Raw genomic sequence first — 22,331 nt, forward strand, 5'->3', positions numbered from 1 at the left:
TACAACATAGAAATGTTATTGTACTGCACTCTTTAAACGTTAATCACAAGATGAACCCATGCAACGTGCGTTGTTTTTAAATTAGGATTCATAACCTTCAGTGATTTATGGTTTGTTTAAAAAAGACATTATTTTCTGTATTCTGAATTTAAATGTTTTTAAAGTGTGATATTCATTATAACTGCACCCACTGTGTCCTGCAGAAAGCATTAGATCATGTCATTTTCAGTAAGGCTGCATGGGCACATACTTCCCCAGATAGCATACTCATTAATTCAGGGTTATTAAAGATAAGAAGAGTACTTCAAATTAATTATCGAGTCTGACACTGTATGAAACTGTCTGATGTGACCTTTCCTTTAAACCAGTCTAAATTGCTAAGACTGGATGACGAGACTGGACTCCAGAGTTCAATCTTCGGGGAGGAGGCAGCAATGTGTTGCGCTGAGTGCTAGCTGGGGATCGATGTGAGCTCACAGCAGAAAAGCGGGAGTGAGTCTATGTTGTACCATTCCAAAACATTCTGTAGAGGGATGTCAGTGCCCCTTGCTTAAGGAAATTGCCCTTTCCTGTTCATAGGATTCTTCCCACTGCTCTGGGGTGCACTTTGCCCAGAAAGTGCCCACAAGGGGCAGAGTGAAAAAAAAAATGGGTCGGCCTAAGAAGGGGCTATATTCGCCCTGTGAATCATAAGGGCTTGGTATCCGGGGGTGTCCCCTTACACACCATATAAGGGCCCCAAGGACTAGAGTGCTATCGCTTTCTGCAGTGGGGGCTATTCTTAGGCTGTCTGTCCAGGCCATCCGCGCAGGCAAGATCTCTCCTCTTTCTGTTTTCCAACACATTTTCTGACTTAATTTGTGCATGTAAACAAGGGTGTGGTAAACGTATTGCTCACCTTAATGCTGGCATGTTAGAAGGGGTGGGCTTTCTTTTTACATCAGGATTAGTTTAATTGTCTTCTATCAGCTGCTGACAGCAATTCCTTTGATTGCCTGTGCTTAGCTGCACTCACTCTTGCATTATCGCTCTCCATTGTTATTGTTATTGCATTTTAGAGGCTCCTCGGCGCCTGCCCGTCCCCGGGTGTTCGTCCTGACTCCAGGGTGAAGAACAGAAAACGAAACGAAGGAGTTATTTGACCCAAGACGAGGCTGAACTCTCCATAAAATGAGCAATTACACAGTAACACTGAATGGACCTGCACCATGGGGCTTCAGGCTGCAGGGAGGCAAAGACTTCAACATGCCCCTTACAATCTCAAGGGTAAGGCAGCAACTTCGGAAACAGGAAAAACATACTCTAACCATTTCAAGCCTTGTTCTATCCATCGACTACGTACTAATCCCTGAGATATCTGAATTAACACCTGCAACAGTGACCAGACAACACTTTATCCTTCAGATTCAAAGAGACCACTGAGATGAGTGCTAACTCAGATTTTCTGATTACATATGCCTATTGTTCCTGTCAGAACAAATCCTTGTAGCTCCATATCTTTCGACATTGTTTATGTCTGTACATCAACAGCTGCTTTCAGACTTCAGATCTGTGTAATGATCAAGAATAACTTACAATAAAGTTATGTAAAAATAAGGTCACATTAATTTAGATTGAAACATACTTCCTCCACCTGTAAAGCTACTGAGTGTAGAGTTAGAGGGGTGTGATTTCTGAGAGGGGCGATATCAATATATCCATGATTACATAAGCATGCACGCAGCTGCTGTTGTGTCTGTTATTGTCCTCCCAGTGTGCTCTATCCTGCTTTGGCCTAAGAGACATGAGAAGGGCTGTGATGTATTTACAGTGGGCTCTATGAATAGCCAGTTGGGGCTGCCTTTGAGAAAACGAATGTGTGCATGGGTAGCTGCAGTTCATTTAACTGAAAAGTGAGAAGCACAGATACGTTCTGCAAAGCACATTTCACAGGGCGTCTGTACCTGATTTTGTACTTGGTTTCCTCTGCTTCGTTTTACATTAGATTTTCTAGACATAGAACTTATACTTTGTTTGACCGCTGGCCTTCTTATGATTTGCACTTGATTTGCTCGAGTAGAAGTGTGGGTTTTCTGTCCTCACAGTTAGTTTATCTCTGAAGTCTTGTTGTGTCTTTTAATGCCACATTGTGCAGAAAGACATTTGAGTTCTCATTGCTCACAGATAACAGACCACATTTCAGCTCAGGGCTCTTGAGCATAACTGCTAAAATAGCCACTGTTTTCCAGGAAATCAGATACTGATGGGAATAGGAGAACATACTTGACGTATCCAGTGTTATCTGGTTGTAAGCTAGATGGTGGCAGCTATCCTCTGGTCTTTGTACTGTTTTGGTTTTTCTCAGCATTGTACTGCCAGTCTGTAAAGGATAGAGTTTATCATGAATGACATTCTGGATGGTGCTAAACTGTAAAACAGGAGCAGCAAGATTTTATTAATCAGTTTAACTTTTAAAAGTATAAACACAGCATCATTACACATAAATTGTGCCTTCCTATTTATATCTCACCTCCTCTACCTATTAGCTGATGTGTAGTGAGAATTCTGGTGATATATATATATATATGTGTGTGTGTGTGTGTGTGTGTGTGTAAGTGTGTAGATGTGTAACTATCATCACCTTCACAACAGATTAAGATGCATCTTTCTGACAAATGGTCAGTGATAGTCTGAAATACATACTGTTTTACACTAAAAGACTGAACCACATAGTTGTTAAATGTATTTGAAGTCTTTCTAATTATTAATTATTCAGTAAATTAGAGGTGCACCTATATGATAATTGTCTATATCCAATAGCTTTAATGGATGTCTACTCACATCAGTGCCCATGAGAAATATAAACATGTATAAATAAATACATTTGGACTCAGTCCACATAGATTAGCAGTAACGTATTTATAAAGTGTTAAAAAGGTAGTAAAAGCCAAAGGCAAATATCTGATATATTTTTATTTCTTTACATCAAAGTCCCCAGATATGTATCTGATCCCAATATTATATGTGTATCCTTAAAAAGATGCTGTGCCTGGATTGTTGCTGGTTAATTAAGCCTATTTTCAAAGTTGTTTTCCAATGCTTTCATTGCAATAATTGGTATATAACAATCAATATAAATTCAGGATTTATCATTTAGTTAATTTTTTATAATATTAGATTGCAAATTTGCCAAAGTATGTGATCTGAAAGACAAATGTGAATGTAGTGTTCTGGCTAATTCTTTTTTTCTATCCACTATAAGAGGAATCTCTTACCTCATATAATCTGTGTCAGGCCATTTCACTGTGGACAGAGTGGAAATATATCGCCTCATAATTTAATAATAAGGGTCAGTCATTACCTCTGTTCAGCACCAACTGGATTGTTTCAGTGCTTAGCAAAATAGTGCCACTTAAAATGTTCTGTTTTGAATTGCCTTTTACAAACAGGCCAGTTTGTGACATTTACCCTAACACTGCAGTCACCTCTTCTGATAGATGTGAACCAATAAGCAAAAACACAAAAAACATTTTGTGTGTATTGTTTGTTTCTATGACACTGGATTGAAGAGGTTGTAATGTGTGCAAAACTGGACGGATAAGCCATGATCTAGAATGAGCGGCGATGAATGTCCAGTCTTCAGGAAGGTGGCAGGACGCAAACGATAAAGTCTGCCTCGAGCAGTCAACAAAAAAAAGGATGAAATTTGAGATCTGACTGACGCTTTCTGGATATTCAGTGCTGAATCATTACCTGAATACTTGATTCAAAATGGACTTTAGCTGACCGGCCCAGGGTACTGCATTTGTTATTCAGTTTTCAAACCATTTTGATTTTGTGATGTCAGAAAAACAAAGCACACTTGTTATGCCACAGAGGTTTAGCTGAAGTTATAGCTGAAGTCATAAACAGTTTAACAGTTTTTCAGTCTGGACTGTTCTTTGAAGAATTAGTACAGATAACAAAAAGGGGTTATTGTGTAATGCTGATATAAATGCAATCTCCTGCTTTTGCTGATATGCCCAAATAAACAACATAAGTGAATTTCAGTGACAACAACAAGCAGAGCAACTGTAGAATATCTGTCTTATACAGATAAACCTATTACACATCCTCGTTTCCTTATGCAGATATCTTTTAAAAAGTTATTGAATAAAGCATGGCAAAGTCTCCAACTAGCTGCACATGTGAGGCAAAGCAGCAGCTTAGGTCAAGCCACATCTGTATGGCTGGAGATGATGTACCATATTTACTGATACTTAAATGCATAGTTTACGAGGTGTAGACGAGGTTTTTACGAAGCCCCAGTGTCTGAAAATAAGAAAAAGAAACCTGGCTCTGTCTTGTATGTTAGTCCCTCTTTCTCTCGACTCATGGCAGAGCTATCTGGATTTTTTAGACAACAGAGAGAACTCCAAATGTTCAAAAGCACAAACAGAAATGAGGATTGCTCTATTCCTGCTCCATAGGTGGGTAATATTGGTTTATTTTTGCCGCTTCAGGTCATTTAAGGCGGAAATGTCCTCAAATGCAGCAGATGGCTATCCACATTACTGAATGTGCTACAAAACTAAACAACTCGAATTACAAACGAGTTTCTGTGGTAATTCAAACAGTGAATAAAAACTTACAGACAAGTTAATCTTCATCCATTTACAAAAAAACTGTCATTTTCCCCCCCTCAAACATACCATTCCCCCTTAAAAACGTGGAGCATACATTTCCCCATAATTGTAGGCATTCCTTTTAACATAGAAGTGACTTTTGAAATTGCTATTGTCAATCACTGCTCTACATCCTGCTTCACTGCTTTTCATTGATTCCATTTCATTGAACCACAATCTTATTTTATTTAAGATGTATTTATTGTATAGACAGTAAATACAAGACATCCCCAGACTTTCCTTGCTGGATGTAAACTGGAGTGTAATGGTGTTAGAGAAATGTACAATAAAATAACATTTTGAAAGTAAGACCATCTTGCAGTTGTTTCGTTTGATCACTTTGGGTTTTGTTTGAACCCAAAAAGACAGTGTTCTTTTAGAAATAGATCTGACTTTGTTTGCCCTGCCATTCCTGTTTGGGCAGCTTTAGTCACAGTGACCGACGTCAGACAAAGGTCAGGCTGGCACATGCAGATTTAGTGTCCAGGAACACGAATGGCACACAGACCATAGTTTGTTCAGGATAGTAGATGGTCAGGTCTGAGCAAGGTCAGAATCTTTCCAAATAAACTTCAGCAGGACTGGACTGGGCAAACAGCTGAGAAGGGCACATTTACATCAGGGGCTGCTTTAATGTGTATGTGCATTTGAAATGGATTTTTGGGCTAAAATGACACTTGGGTTGTGATAAGAAAGCTCAACAATAACTTTCAGCCACAGGACTGATAAGAGCTTTAACAGATTACCCCGGGGTAATGACATATTTAGTAACAGAGGAGTGGAGATTGTTGTCAGTGGATCTGCTAGCACTCAGTGCTCAGTGAAATGTGCTTCTGATAGCTTAAGAAATGTTGGAAGCAAAAGTCTTTATACAGAATTTGCATTAGCACTGAGGACAGTGTTACATCACAGATCTGGAAAGTGCCAGTGTACAGTTGTATTCAGCCTCCAGTCAAATGGTGCATTTAGTTGACTACCTAATTGAAAATAAGTGAAAATAAATACACATCCTCTAGAGAATGCACTGCAGCTCATCTTAATGCACAATTATGTCTAAATTTTACATGCAAAACGATTTAAATTACTGCTTTAGAACACGAGTGCAATTTTAAGGGTTTTACAAATGGTTTTAAATCTGTTTATCAATGGTTATTAATTAGGCTGTAAACACATTAAAATTCATTAATAATCATTGGTAAAATGAAGACAGAAAAGGCAACAGTGGCCTGTCATTTGCCAAATAGTGACCACACATCCGTCTATTCTATTAAAACCTAGATCTAAATTTCCAGATAATTACCGTACTTTGTCTTCTACAGCATTCAACATGAAGCCTGTCAGCTTCAACACATATTTGTTAACGTTTAGCCTTTTAACCACCACGTTTTATCAATCAATTAACCAACACAATGACTTTTTTTAATACATTAATAGTAGTGTAATAACATACCTTAACATATGAAATCTAACACTTTCACAATTAGGCAGACAACAGTTCATTGTTACCGTTTCTGCCTGTGTGTTTTAAAGAAGTTTAAGTTGTTCACAACCTAATTAATACCCATTAATTTGCAGATTTTAAGCAGTTTATAAAAGGGATGTTATACTAAATAAGAAATTACAATAGAAATTCTGAAACAAACTTTTCAGACAAGTTTCATATTGAAGTTTCTTCTTCACAGAGGATTTTTTACTTAGAAAAATAACAAATGTAGTGTTTGACCAAGTGTTTTTTTTTAATTTGCATAGAACTGAAAAATTATAATATGTGTCAACATTTCACCATTATTTAGAATAGAGATGGTCCACAACCTGTTTGTTTGTTGGTGGAGGGCCTTTGGGGATAGGAGGGTTTTGTTCCACTTGTGGCAGTATTAAACCGTACTGTATTATTTCTCGTATTGACAAGCAGTCCACTTTCCTATCTGTGAGCAATTACACTGTCAGTGTGTCAATATCTCGTCTTAATGCTTCTTGAAGCATTGTCCTGCAGAGGGTGAGTAGGGAGTGGTTAGGGTCAGGGCCATGGACAGAGGTTTGGGTGAGTGTTTTTATTGATGTAATTAGCAAACGGCTCTTTAACTCAGATGGAGCAGAGCAGGATAATTACAGCACAGGATAATTGAGGGCTGTGTGAATATAACACCTTCTGCAGGTCATGTGAATTCTTGCTGTGGTCACCACATCACAACTCCAAACTTTGTATTCAGTCATTTCTATAATGGCATCCACCAATTAAAACTGACATTTAACCTCCACATATCTTGTCACACGGTGCTCTCCAAGGCACAGAACACTGCACGAAGCCTGTTTCAGTTACAGGCTACAGGAACGCGTAACAAACAACGGTATAGAACTACATTAGCAATTTTATAAAATATTATGAATGCAAACGCCTGAAATATACACATTTATGCAGTGATCTAATTAATCATGATTCTGATAAAATATTAATATTATGTCTTATGGTAGATGGTGTTGCCCTCCACGGTTAAGAGAAGGACAGAGGAGTAGAATGAGGTGGAGGAGGAGTGCATAGCTCATTCTGTTCTCCACAATGGCTCTGACAGAAGGCCAGAGTGTTATCCAGACAGATTCACATCTCCGCAGAGCTGTTAGAGTGTTGAGGCCTGAACTGCCCTTATTTCAGAGATGGGGTCTTTGAGGAGAGTCTTTATAGAACTGGCTGCAGGGATTTCTGACATGTGGTAGAGTCTCAAAGGCAAACACTGTAGTCTGGCAAAGCTTAGTGATCCATTAGTGTTTGTGAATTTGAGAGGGCATCTTATATTATCAGATTGTGGCACTAATTATTATGTTCCGTGAAAAGATTTGAACACCACTGGTAAAATGACGTTTTTGGTGATTTTTGAAAATAAAACATATTGGTTAAGAATAATGGAACACATCTTCGACAGAGAAGAGACTTCAATATCATTTGATTCTGTAAAATGTAGTGTAACATTGATAATTCTGCAAAGAAACAGTTTAGTGTGTGTGTGTGTGTGTGTGTTATGGATGTTATTTTCATATAAACAAATCAACAGAACCTTTGCCTAGGGGTACCCACATTTTTTTTAATAACACATTACTGGAACCTTATAATCCATCGTTCCTCTGATTTCAACAATGGCATGTTTGGTTAGCTCTAGGTGGTGGGGAGAGCTTATATTCACACAATGCTGCTACTTACAAGCAATTAAATACATACAGGATACAGGATATCAGCTGTAACTGTAAAGCCACATTCTTGTTTCTACACTCATTGTCTAATTTATCAGCTCTACTGACAAAATATCATTCTGTTGCTCTGCATACTTTGTTACCTTCCACCCACCTTTCACCCTGTTCTTCAAAGGTCAGGAGCCTAAAGGACCACCAGAGAGCTGGTATATTTTTGGTGGTGGATCATTCAAAGGAACACACAGAAAATGACACAATGGTGATGTAGTAGAGTGTGTTGAACTGATGTGTGTGGTATGTCTCTTAGTGCATCAGACACAGCAAAAGTGCTGAAGTTTTTAAAAACCTTAGCGTCACTGCTAGACTCATGGGGAATGTTTTTAAATGAATTTAAATGAAAGCAGAGTCCAATGAGGATCATCATTAGCTGTAGTTCCTTTGGTGGGAGAAGTGGGGATTCTTGTCCCATGAGACACCTGCATACTGACAGTATTGGGTTAGGGTTAGGGTGAGGGTTAGTCAAATATAACATCCAATGTAACACTACTCTTGGAAAGTGTTTATAAGGCTACAAGGTTACTACAAAATTTGACACTGATAGAGATCTACATGAACTTTCATAATCACTTGGTTTTGTACATTCTCAGGGGCCTTTAGGAAAAGTGGGTTTTGTTTTACCATGTATAAAATGTAAATATGTCTGGTATTTGATAGCGTTCGCTGTTATAAATTGTTATGTTATTTCACACAGACTCAATTTCAGAAAAAAATATAATTTTCACCTGACTCAAGTGTTCTGTCAGCTTTACATGAAAGCACACTTATGTAGCTTCATGTCGGTTGTTGTACCAAGCTTGTGTAGGCATTGCAACCTTATAAACACAGTTTAGAGCAAAGAGTTTCTGCGTTCTATTTCAAGAGTTTTAGGGCTATTCATGACCTTAAGTAAATACACCCTGAAGATGTCGAGAAAGGATTAGCTACACACTGAGGATGAAATAATGTTACTAACAGAAGTTTTGCTCTCATAAGAATATGTCAGAAATTGTCAGTTTATAGGCTACAGAAAAAAATGTATTAAGCATTTTATCAACGAATCTGCATTTTTAAATAAATATTTACACAATTAGCACAAATAAACAAAATGATTTATATACTTTATCTTATAAAAGTAGTGTTTATACACTGATCAGCCAAAACTGACCTCTATGTTTCTTCTCTCATGGTCCATTTTATTGTATTAGTCCCCTTTACCCCTGTTTTTCAATGATCAGGACCCCTACAGAGCAGGTATGATTTGGGAGGTGGATCTGTCTCCACAATTAAGTGATGTGTTGATACTGTTTTGTTAGTGTGTGGTGCTCTGGTACAAGAAGATCAGACAGACAGCAGTGCTGTCATCTCGAAGTCCTTCAGTGGTGTACACAAGGTATTTTTGCTTACTGGGTTATTCTCAGTCCAGCAGTGGCACTACCAACACAATCCACCACCCAAACAAGACCTGCTCTGTGGTGGTCCTGACCACTGAAGAACACTGTGAAAGGAGGGTTAAGAATTCCTGCAGAGCAACAGATGGACAACAGAATGAAACTGTAGAACTACAAAGTGTGCTGAGTAGTGGAGTGGACAAATGGACAATGATTGTAGAAACCAAGATGTTGTAATGTTTCTACGCATCTGTGTAACTATATTGTGCTTAAAGAGTCAGTAGAGAAATGTTCTTCTCCGTATTCTCCCCTTTAATGAAACACCTTGACTGGCGAGATGTTTGGTGTGTGCTGGGGGCTGGGACCTGACTGGGTGTGTTGAGTAATGGCAGCAGGTGGAGAGTAATGTAGCAGGGCCCCAGAACGGAGGCTCAGATGGAGGGAGGCTGGGGCCGTCAACAACACTCTTTATTTTTAACCTTTAATGAGCTGCCTGTAAGTCAAGCTACCAACCGTCAGCAAGATGGGGTTTCTTTCTCTGTTTGTTTCTAATGATTTGGTGGGTCTTTTAATGCTGATTTGACAGAAACATCAGACATCTTCATATGTAAGAAAGTGATATTAAGAAACATTCATCTTCCGAAATTGAAACTTCATGTTGAATTGAAACACAAAAAAATTGTCCTCTATACAGTGTCCTACTACCGTTATTTACACACTTCAATACTATGAAAAAACTGGACCTACTGGACTTTTGGTGTTAATTTTTATTTATTTATTTATATTTGAGCCATAATATTTTCTTTGGATAATACTGATATCAGACAGTGATCAAATATCCAAAGAAGTGCCTTTAGACAGTCATCAATTTCTGTAACAGCATCTAATGAATGGAATTTACTGCCCGTTAGCATTAGAGAAAGTAATACTTGTCGTAGTTTCACTAAACTGTTAAAGTTATTGCTGGTTACTAAACAATATGCGAACATTAGAATATGAAATATCTACTGATAATTTCTGCTGCATGCAATTTTGTATGGCGTAGTGTTGCTATTGATTGTGGTTGTATGAGTTGTCTGTAGAGTGTTCATGTGGCTTTTTTTTTTCGCTTTTTTGGCTAACTTCGGCGTGGATTAATGAGCATTGTCCCTGTCAAATAAATAAAGAAAGAAAATATTAAAATCAAATAGCATTACTGTTTTGTTTTGCTTCTTTTATTTCCAGTAAATCAAATGCTAATTGCTAATGCTAATGCTTCTGAAATTAAGGGTATTAAAAAGGAGTTTCCCAATTTTGTTGCAGCCACTCTTCTGAAAAAGTTTTAGTCTAAACAATGCAGCATTTTCTGTGTGGATTTGATTGCAGTCAGCTAAATACATTTCTTTTTATCTCAGCCCTTATCTCAGTTATTGTTTCAAACCTTTAGAATTCCTGTATCTGGTTTACTGCTTTAAGAAATGTATGAAAAGTGCTGCTGAAATAAATTCATTACTACTGTCTTGAGTGCAATTTAGTCAGTGGTATTTGAATGTGAAGTGGTTATATAACAGAAGCTTGTGGTATGTGTCCACAGATCACACCAGGCAGTAAGGCGGCCAGTGGAAACCTGACCCAAGGTGACATCATCATGGCCATCGATGGGGTCAGCACTGATGGCATGACTCACCTGGATGCCCAGAACAAGATCAAACAAGCAATCCACAAACTGGCCCTCAGCATGCAAAAGTAAATAATCCACACACTTTCTTCCTTTCCATCTCTCATACTCTCTCTTTCTGACCCATTGAGTATCTTTCTATTCTCCCACTGTTTATGGTTCAGCTAGAGTGTAGATATCCACCAGAGACACCACAGGTCCATCAAATCCACCATTTTTATTATACTTTTACAACGCTTGGTGAAGGCAAGTGTTTAAAAAAGTGCTCCACAATTAAAAATCTCCCCGTGAGGGAAATGGTAGTCAGAGTTAAGCTGGGAAACAGCAGGAATGAAAGACACATGCCTCGTAACACTCCAGTGTTAAACAGACACATGTCCATGAGAAATCACTACCATAGCCCATATCCCACAGCTGTCCATGTGAATAAATTAAAAGCAGGTTTAATTAAGTTTAGGAGGGGAGTGGGCCCTATGGAGCATTTTTCAGGTATTTAATCAGTACACGGACACTCCATCAGCTCCAGACCAGAGGAGATTAAGCACCTCTATGAAGCAGTCTGAGCCCCAGTAGAAAGAGAACTTGTGCTGCTCTCTTAAGTACCGCAGCTCGCCTGTGACATTTCACTGTGGATATCCGCCAGGCTTTCTATTAGCTCCACCTCAGCTGCTCATCCTGACTGCAACTCTGCTGAATGATTCTTAAGGGCAAGAATCATAGCCTTATAAATCAGAACACTATTCTGACTGGAAATACAGGAAGCAAATGTATGTGTTTATATTTAATGTGCAGTTTCATCACCTTTCAAGCCACTGTTCCCTTTTGAGCACAAATCAAGAGAAATTTTTCAAACCAATCAAACCATCTGTTTAAAAACACATTCAAATTTCATTAGTCATCATGCACTATATGAACAAATGGTTAAGAATGGCTGGTTATCCAACATTAGGACAAGCCTGTTCACCTTGCTGCATTAACACACTCTATCCCAGAGGTGCTCCTTGACTGAAAAAATAAACAAAAATCACAGTAGCAAAGCTCAATGCTGAAAGACTTATAAACTTCTAACCAACATTTAGTATTGCGTATGGGGTGCATAGACTCATGTGCAGCTACTCCAAAATGTGCTGTTTCATCTCAAGCTTAATTATGCAAGATTACACAAGCAATGTTTGCACAGGTACACAATGAAATCACCTAAAAATATCTGAATTACATAGTTATAGGTCTATTGTATATATTTATAGAATTTCTACATGTTGCATTTTGTTGAAAGGTATGAAAATGATGTGTAATCATTAAATTGCGATGGGTGCTGTTAGATATTCCTCTGAGTTATAACTACACCACTTCATTTATTACTTTCAAAGAGTCAGATGAAGTTTTGTGGCATTTCTTCTAGTCACAGTAAATTTAATAGTTGGATATGAATGAATTCATTCACAGGCAGCAGAACCATGCCTGACTGACATGAACATGAGTTTAGACATAAGCTGGGAGTTTAAATAAGATCCATAACATGACTACATCTGAACCATCCCATAAATTATCTGTGAACGATTACACCATGCAGACTTCAGACAGGCATTTAGGTGAAACCAGCTCAGGCTTATTCCATTTTAGGGAACTGTATGGTCCAGCGTGTCCAGCAAGGGCTTTGCAGACCTTCTTTGGCATGATTAATCTGATAAGATTTTTCATGCCTCATAAACACAGCTTACTCTTCCTTTGGAACTTCATACTTTGATGGTGTGTCTCAGTGCTGTCACCTGAGTATTTTAGGCCCTTGTAGGGTCAATGGAACATGGTATATGACCATATTCACCCCACTAACAAACACAGCATATAATATAATAGTTGACACTGTATACAGCTGTGGGAGACTTTCTTTCAGTTTATATATCAAGCTTCAGTCTTACGAGTTGGTTGCTTGTGCTGCGTCTCGTGGTCCAGGTAACCACAAACACATTTAGTGAGGTTTGGGCTCTGGGTGGTCAGTTTGTTTCTTTACATTCATTCATTATCTGTAACCGCTTATCCAGTTCAGGGTTTCGGTGGTTCTGGAGCTCACCTGGAATCACTGGGCGCAAGGAACACACCCCAGAGGGGGCACCAGTCCCTCACAGGGAAACACATTCACATCCCTACTGATGCTTTTGAGCAGCCAATCCACCTACCAACGTGTGTTTTTGGAGATGGAGAGAAGACACTAAACTCCTTACAGACAGTCACCTGGAGCAGGACTTGAACCCACAACCTCCAGGTCCCTGGAGCTGTGTGACTGTGACACTACCTGCTGCGGCCCTATTTTATTTACATTTACACTTAAAACTAATCTTATCAGAAATATTATTTATTAGTAATTATTTAATGGCCATTTTGATTGGAAAATACTTGTGTGTCCAGTTTCCATCCGTCAATCAAGCAATTAATCAATAAATCAGTCAATGAGTCAGTCTTTTCAAAGACATGCTGACTATAGCTTTTGAAATTGAACCATATGGTCTCCGGGGTTATAGGAAATTATCTAAAATGGAGCTGCCTGATTATTCATTAGGAGCAGGGCAAAGGTCAGAGTGGCATTGTTACCATTGTGTTAAAAGAAGTTGGGCCTTTTCAAAGTAGACCTCCTGATTTGTGCGGTCCTTTCAAACGACTGGACAGTTCCGCTCACAGTAGCCTCTGTCTGAACTTGAAACACTTATGACACCTGTGTGATTGGCTCCATAATCTGTTGAAGGACAAGAATCCTAAAGGGAATCCATCAGTACTCAATCACTACCTTCTAAAATCCAGTAAGATCCACTATACATTAGCACTTTTGTTGTAAAACAACCTTGTCATTCTGTTTCTTTGCTTTCGGCTCAACATAATGAAAACAGAGCAGAATCCTTGGTGCAACCTTATGTAAAGCTTACACGGTTACTTCTTTGTATGCTGAAGGCTACGTGAGTTTAAACATCTGAAAGGCTGCTACATTCCCCAGAAAATGTTCAATGACGTGCATAGCCTAAGAGCAAATTACAATTACTGCAACTCACGCCTTTTACTGATGACACATGCTTTTAATCATTAGGTTGTAGCTTTGCAGTGAGCTGAGAGGCCTAAGAAAAGTACAATGTGGAGTATTTGTTCTGGCATTTAAATCTGTTTAAGCCACTGAGCGTGTGCATGACTGCTTAATTGTATTGGTTTTGCCAGGTCAAGACGTCCAGCCCCTGTGCCCACAGCTACGCCAAGAATGGACTCGCCCATGCCAGTTATTCCTCACCAGAAGGTAATGTCTTTTTCACACATTCTGAAGTGTTGACCTCTGTGCTGCAATCCTTTGTTGACCAATAACAATGAAAGTGTATAACATTATTTAAGGCTGCGTTCAAAATTATGAACACTGAGAAATGAAAAATGAAGCATCAGATCATTTGCTTTCATTTATAAAGAAAATAGTGTTATTGTTTCAAGCAGTACATTCAATTTAAGCCACAGGAAAGTTCCTCAGCTCAGAGCATGGTTAGGGGTCGAAATGGGAATTTTGAGTGATGGCTCCCTCTAAAGGCCTTTACTGGCGATGCAATGTCAGATGAAACCTCTCTCACTAGGTACTTGCAGATCTGTTTTCAAGTTCCAGAATTGTTTCAATGGTTCATGAATGTTTCTTCTTTTCCCTTCTGTGCCTCTCATTCAGTTTTGTATCTTTTCCTTCTTTTTTTCTTTTACTTATGTTCTTTATTACCCAATATTTCATTGTTCACTAAGGAAACTATAGAAGAAGAGGAAGCAGAAGTTCCTGTGCAAAAATGTGGATTTTTTTTGGCCAAAACTTCACCAATCCCAAAAACCGAGGTGCAGTCTGTTCCAAAATCAAATGAACGAATATATATCACACCCCAACAAGCTTTTAGCTCACCAGCCAAATCCCCTCTTCCTGCATCCATGTTCCCTGGGAGTGGACTAAAGATGACTCCTAGCCAGAGGTGGCAGTATAACTCTCCTATTGGCCTGTACTCAGCAGACACTGTGAAGGAAATGGCTATGCAGCAGGGTGCCTTAGATGGCATGACATTCATGGGGTAGGTAATGTTACAAGACCTAACCCAAGTATCTTTCTCCAAACAACCACCACCTGCCTTAATCTACCCACTTACCACTGCTAACACAGAGAGAGGAAACAAGTCTTTTGGACCCTCTGCTCAAAAACAAAATAGGCAAAAATCATAGTTAATGTGTCTGAGTTGTTAAATGTGTTTGATGCAAGGAACCAAGGAGGTTATGATATAGCTATAAAAAAAAATTACACGGAGTTTCAAAGGTTTTATCTGAGGACTGCCATAAAACAATGTGGCAAGGTGTATGGGGTCAGATCATATAAATTTTTGCTGAGGTCAGTAGTATGTCTGGTTGCTGTGAAATGTTTACTTGCTATGTCTCACTGGAACAAAAGGTTTTACATCAAACAACTCTAAATTAGCTACATCTCCTTGTAATTTTGCAGAAACGTAAACAAATCTGTGCGTGTTTAATGTTTAATTTATATACATAAGGTTTTATTCATATCAGGAGGATCTCATATTCAAACCAACAAGTTCCGAATGCTGCAAATATATTACTAGTTGTAATGTAATCTAATAAGTTATAGGGTTAAACAGTAACAAATCAAGTTCATAGGCAACTAAACCCACCATCTACCTTTATGTTTTTTTTCCAAACCACTGCTAACTCTTCACTAACGCAGGATTAGGGAGTGCTTGCTGGCATCATCTGTAAACCCACAGTGTCCAGTTTGCTCAGACTGGCAAGAATACTCAGAACATTCCGTAATTACCTCTGCACATTCCTTTCTCACATGCTAGCGCTCAGCTGGGAATGTGCTCGGTGGGCAAGCACTCTTGGTTTACCTGGCCCTCCTCCTGCTGCTGGTAATCCGAACAGGCCCCCGCAGTGGAGTCATTTCTTAGTGTACAACTCCAAATGACCACACAGACCAGTTATTTTGATCCTGTTGGGGCTGCATGGGCTGTCATTATATTGCAGTTCTTGACGTGTTTTGGGTTGTGGATTACACCAGGATCCATCTTTAATGGTGAGCCTAGATGGGTGCAATCCAACTTTGCTAATGCACATTATTCCAAACTTGAGCTGTTCCCCAAAAAGTTGGAATCCAATATTCATTTCTGTTCTGACACAGCGTCATTGGTTCGGGGTGTATCCAGTTCAAAGGTGTTCATGATCTGGTCAGTCCTAAAACAAGAGAGTGCATTTACATGTGACACGTGCCTGGCACAAAAGCAAGCCCCGCACCATGCGGGATGCTCTCATCATGACGGTATAGAGGATGGACCTACCCACTGGCTCTTTTAAAGGATCTGGAATGTTCACGGCTATGGTTACAATGTATTCCAATTCATACCCTGCTGCAATAATCTCTTTGTATATTCCACTTTCTATTTACAGGACACAGGAGTGGGAATCGTACTGGCATTATCACATGCCCTGTGCAAATTTTTATGTGCATTTTCTTATGTATTTTTTCAGAAATAAATGTGTAATGTACCTACGTTGTAAATACAAATGTTTGCTTTCAATTGAAACCCAAAATGTGTTTTAAATGCACATTTAACCGAGCTGTTCCTGTCTGTAACATCAAACAAACATCATTATTAAAGAGGAAAACACTTCTTCTCGAGCATTTTTCCTGAAATGACCATTTGAAAGTTTCAAACCATGAAGGGGAACATCTCGACTAAACACAACTCCTTTCTGGTTGTTGCCTTCTCTTTTATCCACATAATGTAAGACTGAGGGCCTGTTGCTTGGAATAGAGTGTTTAAATATTGCCACATATTAAAAATAAACCAGTTTCTCTTTCTCTTCTATAAAGTTCCCATTGCACATATATTATATTTTATTATGACAGGGATATTTAAATGTAGCTTGGTTTTTGAATATGGCTCCGCTCTTCATGTTCCATGCTGCTGCAGCCCAACTCCTGTTCCAGTCAATCACTCTGTACCTCTCGCAAACTGGAATGTCACTTGTATGAGACAAGTGCACCAATAATAACTATTATTTCCATCACGTGACCAGAGAAAATGCTGTTTGAGTATTTGTGGGTTTTATAGTGCTGCCAGGTTATTGTTCTTCTTTATTCTGGGAATGACATATAACATTTTGTTCTTTCTTACATTAGCTCACCTGTGGCTGGAGGGAATGATACACTATGACCACAACACTGGAGAAAAGCTAACAGTGATTCCTCTCTCTCTGTGTATGTCTTATTTCTTTGCCCCAGGTTATTGCCAACACAGCTGCCACGTCAGTATTATTCATGAGTGTTTAACCTTTAAAGTTTGTTTGAGTGTGTGTTATGTGTATTTGTGTGTGTTTGTGTGTGTGTGTGTGTGTGTGTCTGTGTATGTGTGCATTTCCAAGCATGATATCTTGGCCTTAGATGATTTGGTGAGTGTTATTTGCTTGTTGCTTGTTTAATGTTATGGATAATGCAGAGGATTCACTGAGGAGAACAAAATATTCAGACACTACTTCTGTCATATACAGCCATTTCAAATCTACATACTTTCCATAAATAATGTTGTTTGACTTTACAGATATGAACGAAACATATTCAACCAATATATTTAAATAAAAGAAATGTGGGACCTGCAGAATATTCCATAAATTCTTGGTGTTTTTTAAAAATTTTTCTAAAGGAAGGAGATTGGCTAATGTATGAAATAGGGACATTTATCATAAATAAATAAAGTTTAAACTACCACTTTCCACCTATACCACTATGTAACCGCTTATCCAGTTCAGGGTCGCGGTGGGTCCAGAGCCTACCTGGAATCATTGGGCGCAAGGCAGGAATACACCCTGGAGGGGGCGCCAGTCCTTCACAGGGCAACACACATTCACTCACACACTCACACCTACGGACACTTTTGAGTCACCAATCCACGTGTGTTTTTTGACTGGAAACCGGTTGGAAACCGGAGCACCCGGAAGAAACCCACGCAGACACGGGGAGAACACACCAACTCCTCACCGACAGTCACCTGCTGCGCCACCGTGCCGCACATTTAATTTCAATTATATTTATTAGTCTAAAATCAGAAGACATGTCTGAATGCTTGTTTCCCTTGCAATTCATTTAAGAAAATTCCTTGTGTTGTACGAAAACGTAACGTGGATCTCTCATTTGTATTCGCTTGAGGATTTGGTTGCAAAATGGTGAAATATTGCATGTTGTTTTCTCTCCACATGCAGCATCAAATACTGTAGGATGCTCTTGAAAGCTGCACCTTTAACATTACATATAAATTACATGGATTAAATGCATACATTGATTATACAGTACATGGAACGTTTGTTTTTCTGTAATTTCATCAGCATCCTTGAGTTTGAGTGAAATTGACAAGTTTTGAAAGGTTGATCTGCATGATCAAAATGTTACATTATTATTAGTATGGTGTCGAGTGAGACAGAGTGTGAGATATTACAGTGTATACACAGTAAACTTGCAAATACCTGGACTAAATACCACGGTTAGTTTATAAAAGGTAAGTCAGTATTCAGTCTGTTACAATAAACCTTCACGCTTTCTCTGTCCATGCCTCTTTTGACCCCACCCACCTGCGACCGCAAACCTGGACACTGCCCTTTCCTCTGTCTCCTGCTCACCCCTCACTTGACCCCTGACAGCCAAGAGTACATCCCCAGCTTCAACCCTATTGCACTGAAGGACTCTGCTCTATCCTCTCACAAGCCCATAGAGGTGAAGGGCCCTGGTGGCAAGGCCACTATTATCCACGCTCAGTACAACACCCCAATCAGCATGTACTCACAGGACGCAATCATGGACGCCATTGCCGGACAGGCCCAGGCAAGAGGCAGCGACCTGAGGTGGGTTTCTATTTGGGCCCACACTTTATTAACTGACCTGATGTTTTATTTATTTTTTTACCAGGTCAATATATTTTTTTGATTTGTAGGGTCAGTACCAGAACAGCTACACTTGTTTTTTTCTAAGTTAATTACTGTTAATTACTCCATTATTTGTCCAATTGAATCCAGTTGATTGAAAGATTTCCACGTCTTTATACAACGGGACAACACTGTGTATAAAATACATTCGCTATTACCGCCAGTATGTTAAAAATAACTTGTACAGTCTTAAAGATGCCATACAGGTTTCTACCAAGAGCCATTTTTGTTTTGCTAAATGTCTCTTTAAGAAATGTGTTAATAACATGTTGTGTAGGTTTAAATGTTTAAAATTTGTTTAATATTTTAGATTAATATTCTGGTACTGAATGTAAATACTGCTACATTTTTAAAATGTACCAATTACTTCACAGTCCATTTACAGAAACTAAGCTGCTGGATGTCAGATCAATACATTTCCACCTATTTATCTTATATTTAGTGTGACCAGACGTCCTCTTTTACCCGGACATGTCCTCTTTTTTAGACTTAAAAAATGTCCGGCCGGAATTTCACAAACGTCCGGGATTTTGTTTTTCTAGAGCTTACATAGAATTTCGAGAAGTTTCGTTCACAAACTAGTCCCGCCCTCCCCTACTCTGATTGGTTCGCTTGAGTGAGAAGGGGACGTGGTGAAGTAGCCTAAAATCTTCTGATTGGACGGTCTGACTGTAGAGCTACCGTTATTGGTCGATGACCTCCTCTGTAAACATTTAATTGGGCAGTCTGCACGTCAGTAGTCCTTGTTTACCTCAGGCAAAACTCATGTTCCTGCCTTCATCTCGAGCAGCTATGCCGAAACGTAAATGTAAGTTCTCGGTAAAAGACCTAAAAGCACACATGGGTTCAGCTAAGCATACAACGCCCCCCCCCACCCGTGACGCGTCCTCTTTTTTACCATCTCAGATCTGGTCACCCTACTTTGTTTTCTAAATTAGGCAAAATACATGTCGCCCAATCAGATTAAAGCTTATTCACATTTATCAGCCTTAAGGGAAGAGTAACTAAATCAAGCTGGATACAGAGAGGTTGGAAAATGTATACAAGTGAAATACTGCTAGTTTTGTTACAAAGAAAGCTCATAAATATTATTCTTATTATACCTGGACCTCAGGTGTTGACATGTCTTTGAATAATCTCAGTTTAATTCAGGGTCAAGCACCGTTTATTTTGAGGCCAAATTCTGCTTGCAAATGTTTCCGAGGGTTTGTACACTAGAGGGCAGCATTACTCAACTTTTCCATTAAGATCTGTATTATAACTTCATGACCTTCTACGAAAAGAGCTAAAGGGAGTTTGGTGTAGAATCAGTGTTCAGGCTCCCATGCTGCTGTGTCTGTGTCAACCTCATCTTTCCTTTCCTTTCCTTTCCCTACAAATCTGTCACTCCATCCACCATCCACCCCAACCAACCAACCAACCAACCACACTGTATTCCTCAATCCCTGCTGCACCTTGCATATCCCTTCCCCTGTGTGAAATGGTCCTGTATTGCCCCTCCCCATCCCGGCTCATCGTGTATCTGTCAGTGGTGAGGACCCTGCAGCCGGATCTCCTTTGGCGTAAGTAGGCCCAGCTTATCCAGAACCATCTCATACACTCAATTGTCTTCATTGCGAATGTGTTTTCATCGTTGTCCTGGTAGTGTATATATGTACATGCAAAAAATTAACCAAAGGGATGCCAGAAAATGTCAGCAGTGGACACTGTGGGTTCAGACTCTTCTGCAAACTCTAAAGGAATGTGATGAGGAACTCTACGGACTGATGAACTACACATATAACATCTTACATTGACTGGGCACATGTTCTGGGCTTTTTTATTATCACTTGCACCCTACTATTACCTCACTTACATATGGTTGGAGGAAATAATGTTTGGGACTCCTATTCAAAATACAGATTTATTGATTTGAAAACACACAGAGAGTACACTTTTGCACATTTTACTGGTGAATGCTGATTTTAACATATTAAAGAATAAGATAAACCATAAAATGTGGCCTGTGCGAACGTTATGACAAATTTCCTTATTCTGAACTTTTCCCAATATTTTAAATTATAAAAATTGGAATTGAAAGGTGCCTGTGTGTTCCCTGTAGAAGAGGAAACTGTATTTTCACTTAGTAAACAGGTGAATGACCATTTTTACCATTATGGGATAGTAATTTGATGTGTCTCAATTCTGTTTTGGGGACAGTTCCCTCCCCATCAAAGACCCTCTGGTGGACAGTGCCTCTCCAGTTTACCAAGCTGTGATAAAGCCACAGGAAAAGGACAATGAGCTTTCTGAGTGGGCTCGCCGTGCAGCCAACCTGCAGTCCAAGTCCTTCCGCATCCTCGCCCACATCACAGGGACCGAGTACCGTAAGTACAGCCTGCCTCCCTTCAGCATGCTTGAATGTTTGGGCTGGCATAGGGTGGCATATGATTATGAAATTATATCAGCCTGTATATGCCCAGTCAACACAGACTTATTTATGTTATGTTGCTTTCAGTGCAAGACCCAGACGAGGAGGCTCTCAGGAAGTCGAGGTACTCTGTCATGTTTATTATTTTATATTAATTCAATAGATAGAGGAGCCCAGTCACAGTTGAATTTCCTATTTTTTTTATATACTTTGACTCTGCTTTTCTTTGCACAGGGAGAGGTTTGAATCAGAAGTTAGAGGCCCACGATTTGCCAAATTGAAAAACTGGCACCATGGCCTGTCTGCACAGATCTTGAATGTCCAGTAGTATGCGCTACCAAAGGATGACGGACACGAATTACTAAGGCAACAATTAACCAGGATGAGAAGGTGAAGGAGAAGGCAACACAAAATGGAGGTTGTAAAGAGAAGAGTATTGTAGTGACTGCATTGAGTTAAAGCAGTAGATTAGTTCATAAGCGAATACGAAAAGCTCTCTTTAGTGTTCTATGTTCGTGTGTCGGTATGTCTACTGTATCTTACTGCCAATGAGACAAGACAGAGTTCTTTTTTTTCTTTTCTTGACTTTTCTTTTCTTTTGGCTATTTATCCTAAATTAAAATGAATTGTTGATGTACAAAGACAAAATCTTAGAGAAACGTGTATACTATGCAATGCACCGCCGTATCTCATGCAAACATATATTCATTGAATGTACTGTTATTAATGTGAATAAAACATAATTTCTTTTATCCAATTCAGCAATGTGTTACTGTGGTTTGATTTTGTGAATTCATCTCCACAACGTTACAGGACGTTTTACAGGAGAAAACAAGAAATGTTCTTAACATTCATAATTTTGGAGCATTTTATGGGTCTGCTTACTATGAAATGCCAATGTTAAGGAGCAGAAGATAAAAATTAAGTACCAATATTGTAGGGTGACCAGATCTGAGACAGTACATGAGCTTTGCCTGACGTAAACAAGGACTACTGACGTGCAGTCTGACCAATTAAATGTTTACAGAGAA

At 39.1% G+C, this 22,331-nt stretch overlaps 1 protein-coding gene across 2 annotated transcripts; it reads left to right on the forward strand.

Moving 5' to 3' along the window:
• The first annotated feature begins 1,147 nt into the window (after positions 1-1,147).
• Positions 1,148-21,993, forward strand: ldb3b (LIM domain binding 3b). Of its 2 annotated transcripts, XM_066665854.1 has the most exons (8): positions 1,148-1,266; positions 10,827-10,978; positions 14,112-14,187; positions 17,200-17,222; positions 18,609-18,809; positions 21,090-21,256; positions 21,388-21,424; positions 21,535-21,993. In XM_066665854.1, the coding sequence occupies exons 1-8, from the start codon at positions 1,171-1,173 to the stop codon at positions 21,626-21,628; spliced, it is 846 nt and encodes a 281-aa protein (XP_066521951.1). In that variant the 5' UTR covers positions 1,148-1,170; the 3' UTR covers positions 21,629-21,993. The 2 variants fall into 2 exon arrangements, with proteins under 2 accessions (XP_066521951.1, XP_066521950.1); XM_066665853.1 differs by lacking the exon at positions 17,200-17,222 and having other exon boundaries at positions 14,112-14,213.
• Positions 21,994-22,331: the final 338 nt, after the last annotated feature.

The sequence above is a fragment of the Hoplias malabaricus genome, chromosome 3, assembly GCF_029633855.1.
Source record: "Hoplias malabaricus isolate fHopMal1 chromosome 3, fHopMal1.hap1, whole genome shotgun sequence".
In the NCBI taxonomy this organism is placed as follows: domain Eukaryota; kingdom Metazoa; phylum Chordata; class Actinopteri; order Characiformes; family Erythrinidae; genus Hoplias; species Hoplias malabaricus.